The sequence below is a fragment of the Diabrotica virgifera genome, chromosome 5 (genome assembly GCF_917563875.1).
Source record: "Diabrotica virgifera virgifera chromosome 5, PGI_DIABVI_V3a".
NCBI lineage: Eukaryota > Metazoa > Arthropoda > Insecta > Coleoptera > Chrysomelidae > Diabrotica > Diabrotica virgifera.
The window spans coordinates 210,367,486-210,380,296 of record NC_065447.1 but is presented as its reverse complement, the minus strand read 5'-3'; the positions used below and the strand labels follow the sequence as shown (position 1 = coordinate 210,380,296).

The window sequence follows — 12,811 nt, the reverse complement described above, 5'->3', positions numbered from 1 at the left end:
TTTTCTTACAGGTAACATTTTTGTAAATCGTTAATATTGTACATAAAATAATAAAGTTCCTTTTTCTTACAGAGAGAAACACAATTGAGTTTTTTATTCACCAAAAGTTTGATGGTTAAAAACATTATTACAAAACAACATTTTTGCTGATAGAAATATAATAATTTTCCATTATAAAATGGCAAAACTGAGATTTGAATTTACCGTTAAATCATTGCAGACTGATACAAAAACAAATATCATCACGATCACCTCAATTGAGACTGAGGAAAATGAAATTTTTTCAATACCTGATGATATGCAAAATATTTCCTATCATGAAAAAATCCAGACGACAGCAGCTTTTCAGAAAGTAAAACGGGTTCTAACAAAACGGGGCACTACAAGAAAAGTTTGGATCGCAGATGAAGATATTTTGAAAGTTTATATGGACGAATATGGGAATATACAATTCAATGATTTTCTCTTAGAACAACAAAACATTCAAGGGAGAGAATCTTTAACATCCACACCTGGTATCTCACTAGATACGTTAGAACAGATCTTAGAGAGAGTATCAAAGTCAAATGAAACACAATGTATTGAATCCTTCAATAAAAAAAAAGTATCAGAACAATTTGTGATAGAAAAATTTACAGGAAAAAATGTGAATGTTTTACAATGGATGGAAACATTTGAAAATGAGTGCACAAGATTGCAAATAGATCAAAATACTGAAAAAATTGAAATTCTAAGACTATTTTTAGAAGGATCATGTGTGGATTGGTACAGGTCAATGCTTATAAAATATTCAATAAATTCTGATTGGGATGAATGGAAAAACAAATTTTGTGATACCTATGCAGACAAAGGGTGGACTCCAGTGAGGTATGCGTTTGAGTTCAAATACATGAATGGTTCTTTATTAGAATATGCTCTTAAAAAGGAAAGACTCTTACTACAAATAAACAAGTCATTGAATAAAAAAATTATGATTGATTTGATAGCTATTGGACTCCCAAATTATATTGCTGATAGAATTGATAGAGACACTTTGAAAGAAACGGAAGATCTCTTCAATGAAATTAGAGGTCTAGAACACTTAATAAAAATGAAGACTTCAGAAAAAAAAGAAATACCATACTTTAAGAAAAAACAAGCCTGCAAAATTTGTGAAAAAGAAGGAAAAGGTTTACGTTATCATCTGGAATCAAGTTGCTGGTACAGAAGCAAAAGTGAAGTCCCGAAAAATCAAGAGGTAAGAACTGTCAACAACCATAAACTAGAATTAGAATTAAACGAAACAAATCCAAAAAACTGTTAATTCCACCACTAATTAGAATCAAGTTACTATTAAATGACACTTTAGAGATCTATGGAGTATATGACTCAGGATCAAATATATCATTGATTAATGCAAACTTATTACAGATAAAGGCACATAATAGAGGTGACCTTCAAATAGTAAACTTGAGGACAATTAATGGTGTGAAAAAAACAAATGGTATAGTAACACTTAAGATAAAAATCTATGACATTGAAAAAAAAATGGATGTATTTATTGTAGATGATGAAAATTTCAATTATGATTTTTTAATTGGGTTAGATTGTATTAAAAGTTTTAGATTAATTCAAAATGAGGATCTAAGGATCACACAATGCAACAGCTCTAAAGAAATTGAAAATGTGTCAACTATTGATAAAGTAAGCATTCCTGAGTTTCCAGGTAACATGTATTTAAATGCATCTAAAGAAAAGATTAATGATATATTCAAATATGAAATAAATTTTAATGAGAGTATAAATACTGACAATTTTGAAATAGAAATTAATCATTTAGATTTAAATCAGCAATCAGAAATTGAACTATTGATTAATAAATATAAATCAGCATTTGCTAAAGACAAATATGATGTAGGTACTATAAGAGAGTATGAAGCTCATATTGACTTAGTTGTAGATAAATACTGCTCCAAACGTCCATATAGATGTACCATTGAAGATAGAAAAGAGATAGAAAGTCAGATAGCAGAACTTTTGAAGAATAATTTAATTGAAGAGTCATATAGTCCATTTGCGGCTCCAGTGACACTTGCATTCAAAAAAGGAGAGGACAGAAAGACCAGACTCTGCATAGATTTTAGGGAACTAAATAAAATCGTTGTTCCCCAATCGCAACCTTTTCCATTGATCGAGGACTTAATGGTAAAAACTAGCAATTGTAAGTACTTTTCTACTTTAGACATAAATTCAGCATTCTGGTCAATTCCAATGAGAGTACAAGATAAAGAAAAAACAGCATTTGTGACACAAGAAGGCCATTTCCAGTGGACTTGCCTCCCATTTGGTTTGAAAACGGCTCCAGCAATTTTTCAACGTATTTTAAGCAGCATTATAAGAAAATATAAACTTTCAGATTTCACAGTCAATTATATAGATGATATCCTAATTTTTTCAAAAACCTTTGACGAACATATATTACACTTGTCCAAGTTATTTGATGCAATATTAAATGAAGGTTTTAGACTAAAATTTTCGAAATGTACCTTTGCAGAAAAATCAGTAAAATACTTAGGACACATAATAGAAAATAATTCCATAAGACCTGTAAAAGACTACTTGATTGCTGTGAAAAATTTCCCTGTTCCACAAACTAGAAAGAATGTACGTCAATTTTTGGGAAAAATCAATTATTATCATAAGTTTGTCCAAGATATTGCAATCATTTTAGACCCGCTGCACAACTTATTGAGAAAAGATGTTGACTTTATTTGGTTTAAGGAATGTCAAGAATCTTTCGATAAAATAAAGTCATTACTTTGTTCGGAACCAATATTAAGTATTTTCGACCCTGATTTGCCAATTAATATATATACAGATGCCAGCATAAAAGGAGTAGGAGCTGTATTAAAACAAATTGATAAAAACGGATGTAGCAAGCCTGTAGCATATTTTTCCAAAAAATTAATGGAAGGTCAAAAGAAAAAGAAGGCAATATATTTAGAATGTCTAGCGATAAAGGAGGCTATAAAATATTGGCAACATCTGCTCATTGGAAAAGAGTTTATAGTATATTCAGATCACAAACCTTTAGAAAATTTAAACATAAAAGCTAGAACAGATGAAGAATTGGGAGACTTGACATTTTACTTATCTCAATATAATTTTAAAGTAAAGTATAATCCAGGAAAATATAACCAGGAAGCAGACAGTTTAAGCAGAAATCCAGTTTTAGAATCTCAAGAAAATACAGATGAAGTATTAAAAGTAGTAAACTTGATTAATCTGGAAGATATAAAAATTGACCAACTCTCAAATATTGATCTACAAAATAATAAGACTAAATACAGTTTCAAGAATGATATTTATTATAAAAAGTCAAACAGAAAAGACAAAATTATTTTATCTGAAGATTTAAGTAAAACATTGATAAAAAGTGTACACAATACTTACTGTCATTTAGGAACAAACCAGATGTTAAATAAAATATCACCATTTTATACAGCCAACAATATGACTACTAACATTAAGAAAATATGTGAGAACTGTGATATCTGCATTAAAAATAAATCAAGAAGGAAACCTGACTATTGTTTAATGTCACAATTAGGACCAGCGACATATCCATTTGAAATTGTCTCGATTGACACCATTGGTGGTTTTGGAGGATCTCGTTCAACAAAAAAATATCTTCATCTCCTAGTAGACCATTTCTCAAGATATGCCTATTGTTTGACATCAAAAACACAAAACTCTGATGACTTCATAAAGTTAATTAAAAAGGTAACAGAAGATCACAAAATTAAAACTGTGATGACTGATCAATATCCTGGCATCAACTCAAAAGAATTCAAAGATTTCCTAAAGGTCAATAACATAAAAATGATATTTACTGCCGTTGATGCACCATTTTCAAATGGTATCAATGAAAGGTTAAACCAAACATTGGTTAATAAAATCAGATGCAAAATAAATGAAGGTGACAGGAAAACAGCATGGACAACAATTGCTCAAAAATGTATAGAAAAATATAATGAAACTGAACATACCATCACAAAATTTTCACCAAAATATTTAGTAGAAGGAGAAAGTGTAAGCATCCTACCAAACGAACTAAAACCTAAAGTCACAGATGAAGATCTCGAAGTAGATAGAACAGTTGCCTTGAAAAATACAAAAAAATCACATGATTATAATAAAAAGCAGTTCGATCGACATAGGAAGGAAATTGATTTGAACATTGGGGATTTAGTATATGTGGAGAACGGTAACCGTCTAAATAGAAAAAAGTTAGACGAATTAAGGATTGGACCATACAAAATACTAAAGAAGATTTCCAATTCAATTTACGAAGTTGATACTGGGCATAGGAAAACAGAATCAAACCTCTTCCATATAACTAAACTTACTCCAGTATTGAAAGAAAATATTTAGTGAAAGTTCAATTTTTGTTTTGAAACTTCTCCAAGGGGGGGAGATGTAAAGAAAAACTATTGTTTATTTTTCTTTAATAGCTTTTCTTTTAATATTTATTTATATTCTAATTTTGTTACGCCACTGTCAAAACATTAAGTTCTTCTTTTTATTTTTATGTTGACTTATGACGTGTGAGGTGTTTTGACAGTGACAATTAATTAATTTCGATGATTGAAATATTTGTTACCTGCTGAGCATTATAAACTAAAATCTAGAATATAAGCTTTAAATGTTGTTTCTTTTTCTTACAGGTAACATTTTTGTAAATCGTTAATATTGTACATAAAATAATAAAGTTCCTTTTTCTTACAGAGAGAAACACAATTGAGTTTTTTATTCACCAAAAGTTTGATGGTTAAAAACATTATTACTATATTACATTATTATTATATACAGAGTGAGTTTTATGTATCGAAACACTCAATTATCTCGGAAACAGCTTGCACGATTTTTATAGATTTTGGTGAGTAAAGGTTTTCTGAGGTGGCCGATATTATAGTGGCAATTACATTGTTGCCAGATTTTCTGTTTTTCTCTAAATCTAATGAACTTTCTTATTTCAAACGGAACACGCTGTATATTTTTGCGTTTTGAAGTCCTAAATAAATACTGATTATTTTTCATGTTATATTTCTTATCTAAATGCCATAATTTCGGAGTTATTGCTACATTTATTTAAAAACAATTTTTAAACAAATTATAAAAATCAATTTTTTCGGCTCGGGTAAATATTACTTTAGGTTCTTTGGACCATTGGGAACAAAAAAGGTCTTTTGTAATTTTTCTCAGAAGTTAATCGTTTCCGAGTTATAAACAATTTAAAACTGAAAAAGAATCGAAAAATGACTTTCTAGGAATGATTTTCTAGGTTCAAAAACACATGTAAAAAAATATTATTTTTGAAATTACGAAGTGCCTAAATTCAAGTTCAAACCTTATTGTATCAGATACCGATAAGTGAGCCTTCAGTACTATAGCAACAACAGCTTTAACAGTCTTGACTCTTGACTGGTGTAATGCCCATGCACTTGGAAGCACAAAAACGTACATGTAGATATTTGCAAACAAAAGAAAATTATGAAAAAATAATACAATTAATGGGAATATAAATCAGAACAAAAAGAGAATTAGAAGAAATATTATATAGAAAATTGCAAAACGAATGGAATAATTCCCCTAAAGCAAGACGTATTCCAAACGTAAACTACTGAGGCTTAGCCCAGTATCTATCCATCTTTAATATGTTGTTTGGCAATTACTCTTCTATGAAGAATTTATACCTATAGGACGAAACTCTGATGATGGCACGTGACGTGCCAAAAGTACTCAGCTAATTTTAATAAAAATAAAAAAAAATTTACACACTATCAATTTTTTTGAGAACATACACCTGTTTGTAGATTTGACCCAATTAAATATGAAACATCGCCACGTTGTCTTAAAATTTACACTGATTAATTGCAAATCAAGAATCTAACTTATTGCATTGAAAGTTTCTATGTTCCGAAAAAAGATTTCCAATACTGTATACAGGGTATCAAGAAGGCATGGAAACTCGGTAATTTATCGGAAACCGCTAAAACGATTTTGATAAATTTTGGTGGGCGAGGGTTTTCTAATACGGCCGATATTTAATTTAATTTTAATACGGCCGAGTGGTAATTACATTGTTGTCAAATCTTCCGCTTTTCTGGAAATCTAATGAAATTTCTTTTCAAATGGAACACACTGTATATTTTTTGCGTTTTGACGTTCTTAAGAAATCTGATTATTTTTTATGTTATATTCCCTATACCTAAATGTCATATTTTCGGAATTATTACTACATTTATTAAAAAAAAATTTTTAAACAAATTATAAAAATCTAATTTTTCAGCCCGGATAGACATTATTTTAGATTCTTTGAATCATTGAAAACAAAAAAGGTCTTTTGTAATCTTTGCCCAAAGTTAATCGTTTCCTAGTTATAAACAATTTAAAACTAAAAAAAAAACAAGTTGAAAATGCGAGCATTATCATAACGAAAACTTTGTTTATATAAGTATTTAAATTCATAATATAGAAAATTGCTATTACGAAAAGCTGTTTAGAATTAAAAATTATGTTTTAATCTGCAAGTATATCATTCTAATTTAAATATTGTGAACTATAAAGATACTTTACTATGGTTTCTACTGATTCATTATTAATATATGTATTATTGCTTTCAAAATACATATACTCAAATTGTATTTTTATATATTTATTACACATATTATTTTATATAATAATTAAATTCACTATAAAATGTCATTTATATTTTATTAATAGCTAAATAATTTAAAATTTAGTTTGACATTCACGACACGAAGTGTCAAACTCAAATGTAAATAACCTAATATTATGCTTTGCTTAACAAATCGAGATTAAATAATAATTCAAAATAACCAAATATTGTTAAAATTATTCAAATTCATTAATTAGAAAACGTCACATAATATAGGTACCTTGTTGTGCATTACGTTCAATGGTTTTTAATTTCAAAAATAATTTATATACGTACAATATATTTATATAACCTGAATTTACAATTAAATTAAAGGAATAAACGGTTTACTTACACAAGATTCGATATTTGATGTATTATAAGATATAAGATGTAAGAAGGTAGATTGATTTTTTTATAGTCACACAAAAATACGACAGCGCTTGTTCAATTCTGGAAGAGAAATGTCAAACATTTGTAAAACTACTAGATAATTATTACTAGTCTACTCGTAACTTATTGAGTTTGATGTTTAGCTTTTTGAAAAGTAGCCTACTTCCTAATCAACCATTTGAACTGACGTTTAGTGCGTCTGTAGGAGATAACCGGATTGTGACGTCACATTTTTGACTTTGAGGTCGATTATCTCGAAAACGGTTAGAGATATCGAAATGCCGTTTTCAGATTTGGATTCAGAAGGCAAAACTACATAAGAATCCATCGATATACCTGCTTTAAGTATTGCAGGAGCGGCGACGCAATAACACACAGACTTTTGCAAATTTATAAACGAAAAGTTTTCGTTGAAAACGAAAAATGACGATTTTCTAGGTTCAAAAACACAAGCAAAAAGATAACATTTTTGAAACAACGAAGGGCCTAAATTCGAGCTCAAACCTTATTTTATCAGTTACCAATAAGTAATTTGGGCTTATTGCATTTTAAAACACTCTTTTCTAGTTGTTAATGCAGCCCGATCGCCCGTCCTCTCATATGCGCTTCATTAACAATTAAAAAAAAACAATGTTTTAGAATAAAACGTGCCAAAAATTCTTATAGGGAGCTGATAAAAGGTTTGAGCTTGAATTAAGGTACTTCCTAATTTCAAAAATTATTTTTTTACGTGTGTTTTTAAATCTTGAAAATCGTAATTTTTCGATTTTTTTTCAGTTTTACATTGTTTATAACTCGGAAACGACTGACTTTAAAGAAAAATTACAAAAGATCTTTTTTGTTTCCAATGATCCAAAGAACCTAAAATAATTTCTATCCGGGCCGAAAAATTAGATTTTTTAATTTGTTTAAAAAATTGTTTTTTAATAAATGTAGCAATAACTCCGAAATTATGGCATTTAGGATGGGAAATATAGCATAAAAAATAATCAGTATTTGTTAAGGACGTCAAAATGCAAAAGATATACAGGGTTCCATTTGTAATAGGAAAGTTCATTAGATTTCTAGAAAAACGGAATATTTGACAACAATGTAATTACCACTATAATATCGGCCGTATTAGGAAACCCTTACCCACCAAAATCTATAAAAATCGTTCCAGCGATTTCCGAGTAATTACCGTGTTTCCATACTTTCTCGCTACCCTGTATACCTTCAAACGAAGGGTTTAAAGTGAGACGTTAGATAAACACCCAGTTTTACGATCTTATAAAATATTAATAACGAATATACTTTTCTACGTGTGCCAAAATCAACATCAATTCGTGATTCTGTTCACATTACTATAAAAATCGGCGCTGGCCTTTTTAGTGTAATATATCCGAAAGCCACCCATATATTCTTGAATATTTGCAGAAAAGTCCAATTTTACAAGCGTTTTGGTACATAAAGCCCAAAATCATATAATACACGTCCCCTATTCAATGACGTACGGTATGACAAGCTTTTCTTTTTTATAGCAGGTTCAAAAGGTCGCATGCGAAAGTTGATTGTGCCGAGCACTAGAAATCCTTGAAAACGTTGGGTAACTACCAGGGGAATTGGAAAGTAACGGAATTGATTACGGTGATAAATAAACAGCAAATATCTTCCAGAATGGTTTTACATAATAAGGAAAACATACGAGCTCATCTGAAACCTATTTTGAAAATTATTTTGGTGAAAACATACTAAAAAGAAAGCACATATTTATAAATTTAATAACCAGTCAAATTAAATCATAATTAAAATTTACGTAAAAATTTACAGCAACTAATAAATTAGTACATACATTCTTTCACGGTTTTTGCTCTAAATTTTAAAGAACCGCTTGGATTGACATGAAATTTGGCATACGTATTTACATGTCAAAGAAAAAAGTGATATTGTGCCGATGTGTGCTTTTGCCCTGGGGGTGACTTTCACCCCTTTTTGGGGGTGAAAAAATATATGTCCAAAATAAGTCCGGAAATGGATAAACTGACTAATTTTAAGTAACTTTTGTTCTATAGACCTTTTTCGCCAAATCAACACTTTTCGAGTTATTTGCGAGTGAATATGTTCATTTTTCAACAAAATAACCACATTTTTAGACGGTTTTTCGCAAATAACTCAAAAAGTAAGTACTTTGTCGAAAAAAAGTTCATAGCAAAAATATAGCCTATAAAAAAGTAAAAAAATGGTGTACGCGTTAGGGCTCTGGATCTCGTAGAAGCAGAGTTATAGTCAATGAAAAATAGATTCATATTCACCAAATTTCAGATAGAATATTTCGACATGAAATATCTAAAAAATTAAGCACTTTTTGGGGAAAACCCGTTATAACTTTTTTAAAGTGTTTAAAAAAAGCTTTATTTCTGTTTTTACAAAAAGTTTCTAGCAATAAATTTAAGCAAGTGACGCTCAAAATAAAGTTGGTCCCTTTTGTTTTGGCAAAAAAAAATCGGAAGACCACCCCCTAATTAGCAACTTAAATGACATTAATCGTTACCGCTCCATAAATTATTTTCCTTATGTTGTGTTTATATGATCTGTAAGTTTCATTGATTCAAAGTGCATATTTTTGAAAAAATTTGGTTTCAAAATAAAATTTTTAAAAATTTTAGAGATACCAAAAATCTCGAAAAACAAAAAAAGCCAGCATTGCTTTTCTGAATATCATGTATTTTTTTGTTTTTCTGTTAGACAAAAATTGATTAAGATTTGGTGTTTCTAAATTTGCATACATTCGTGATCAGTGTTCAACTACAGCCCTTTTAACTACAGTTTTTTCATTAATAAGGACTTTGAACCGATGAAACTTACAGATCATATAAACAATACATACACGAGTCAAAAAACTTGTGAAGTCGTAACGATTAAGTTCAGTTAAGATACTAATTAGGGGGTGATTTTCTCGATTTTTTTACCAAAACAAAAAGGGACTAACTTTATTTTGAGCGTAACTTGTTTACTTTTGATGCCAGAAATTTTTTTTATAAAACAAAATGAAGCTTTTTTTAAACACTTTAAATAAGTTGTAATGAGTTTCCCCCGAAATGTGCTTCATTTTTGGTTATTTCACGTTAAAGTATTCCATTTGGAATTTGACGAATATAAACCTATTTTTCATTAGCTATAACTCTGCTTCTACTAGGTATAGAGACGTGATATATACACCATTTTTTTAAATTTTTTACAGGCTATATTTTTGCTAGGAATGTTTTTTCGACAAAATACTTACTATTTGAGTTATTTGCGAAAAACCGTCGAAAAGCGTGGTTATTTTGTTGAAATAATTAACATATTCACTGCCAAATAACTCGAAAAGTATTGACTTAGTGAAAAAACTCTATAGAACAAAAGTTACTTAAAATTAGCCAGTTTATCCATTTCCTGACTTACTTTGGACGAATATTTTTTCACCCCCAAGAGGGGGTGAAAACCACCCTCAGGGCAAAAACACATATGGGCACAATATCACTTTTTTTCTTTGACATGTTAGCTATGTGTGTGCCAAATTTCATGTCAATCTAAGCGGTTCTTTAAAATTTAGAGGTTTTGCGATATTTTACCGTTAAAGAACGAACTAAATAGTAGACGAAGTAAATGAAAGATTTGGATTACAAGTAAACATATTATATCAAAAACCAAATTTATGGTCATCAGCAAAAATAAAATTACTACTGCTTATCAAGAATACACCAGTGGACCGTGTAAAACAGTTTATCTATCTTGGAACAATAGTAAACGAACAATGGGATCACTCACAAGAAGTAAAATGTAGAATAGAGAAGGCTAGGAGTGCATTCAACAACATGACTAAACTCTTTAAAAGCCACAACCTTAATCTGGAGATAAAAGTATCCTCCGATGTTATATCTTCTCAATATGATACTCCAGAATCCTAGACACTTACTAAAGCGATCTTGAAGCCTTCGATATTTGGATATATGGGCAAATCCCAAGAATATCAGGGACGGACAAGATAACCAACGAGACCGTACTATGAAGAATGGGGAAATAAAGAGAAGTGATGTATACGATTAAAAGGAGAAAGTTAGAATATCTCGGACACATAATCAGAAACGGCACTAAATACAGGTTACTGAAAATAATCCTTCAAGGCAAAGTATTCGGAAAGCGAGGAATAGGGAGAAGGAAAATTTCATGGTTAAAAAACCTAAGCAAATGGTTCTCCACAACAACAATATATTTAAATTTAAAGCATCAGTTAATAAAATAATTATAGACAGAATCATCGCTAATATTCGAAACGAATAGGCACCAAAAGAAGAAGACGTAAACATTTTCAGATCTTTTCAAAATATTATATTTATGCAACATTTGCAGCCAGTCGTTTATTCTCTTCACTCTTTTCAAGAGATTTCTCAGTTTCTGCAGATTACAAAAATTGGCGACAATAAATAAATTTGGTGGTGTGTAACAATCTGCCAAAAAATTTCGTTTGGGAAAATCTCAATATTTAATTTTATTCTTCTTCATGTGTTTTCTTTATATAAGCAATTTTGCTTATTCACTGGAGGGTTGTTGCCTCTATGGAAGATTGTCACTCCATCTCTTGGGCGGTCGGCCGATACTTCTTCTACTACTTAATGATTTGTCCTTTGCTAATTTAACAGCTCTTGTATCGCCATTTTACTGATGTGATTGTTCCATTCTTGCTTGACCTACATCCATTATATATGGATGGAAAAGGAGGCAAAGGTAGAGTCATATAGAAGGCGGATAAGACGCAAGAAAGCAGGGCAAAAGGATACTAAGATCAAGTGTGGAGAGATAATTGAAAATCACCTGGAGTTGGTGATGGTATCAGATCCAATGCAACCTAAATATAATTTTTAAAGGCCGTTTACCGTCCTTTTTCCTAGAAAGTACGAATGTGAGTCGAATACAATGAACCTCATCATGGTAGATCAATGCTGTTATACTAAAACTGACGGAAGTTGGAGCCGGAGTATACAGAGGGAAACCAAGGCTAAGCCTTAGTAAAAGCGTAGATTATCACTCTATTCTGATCAAGTGGAAATTTATGCTATAGATATTGCCTGTAGGAACTAATACAGAAGATCTGTAGGGACAGATCTATAAAAATTATATCTGATAGCCAGATGACATTAAAGACACTGGAATAGAATCGAATTGACTCCAAGTTAGTTTGGAACTGTCTTGAAAATCTGATTTCGATTTGAAAAAGCAAGAAAATAAGTTTACACTGGGTGCCTGGACATATAGACCGGGAGATATTATACAGAATTCAGCCACGATTTTCTAAGTCCTGCCTTTTGCAATACTGGAAGGGTAGACGATGTACTTACAATATGTGGAAACATCCACAAATTTCCTGTGACATTTTCCTGTAAAAATTAGATTTTCCCAAAAAATAAAAATAGGGTTTTGCGATGAATTTCTAAGTCCTGCCATATCCGTAGATAGACAGGATACTATCGAATTTATGAAGAAATTTTTTTGGGCAGGACGGTTACAAACGGGGTAACGGAGTATATATGTATACAAACATGTAAGGAAAATAATGAAATTTTCATGATTTTCTAGGTCCTGCCAACTAAATAAACTATACATATTTATTTCAAAATGATCAAAAAAAAATATTGGCATGACGTCTCCTAATGTTTAAGTATACTTGTACCATGGAAAATTCTGCGGAAAATTTTCACC

General features: G+C 30.4%; 2 protein-coding genes across 2 annotated transcripts in view; one reads left to right on the top strand and one right to left on the bottom strand.

Moving 5' to 3' along the window:
* Positions 1 to 12,811, bottom strand: part of LOC114329705 (persulfide dioxygenase ETHE1, mitochondrial) — a 146,319-nt gene that overhangs the window by 38,503 nt on the left and 95,005 nt on the right. The gene's annotated exons all lie outside the window — the stretch shown is intronic.
* On the top strand, positions 605 to 2,740 carry LOC114335568 (uncharacterized). The gene is made up of 2 exons (XM_050650579.1): positions 605 to 1,683; positions 1,934 to 2,740. The coding sequence occupies exon 1, from the start codon at positions 665 to 667 to the stop codon at positions 1,301 to 1,303; it is 639 nt and encodes a 212-aa protein (XP_050506536.1). The 5' UTR covers positions 605 to 664; the 3' UTR covers positions 1,304 to 1,683; positions 1,934 to 2,740.

Bases quoted from the DNA above. Each gene is read 5' to 3' on its own strand.
- LOC114335568 (XM_050650579.1), top strand. From the start codon at position 665: ATGGAAACATTTGAAAATGAGTGCACAAGATTGCAAATAGATCAAAAT.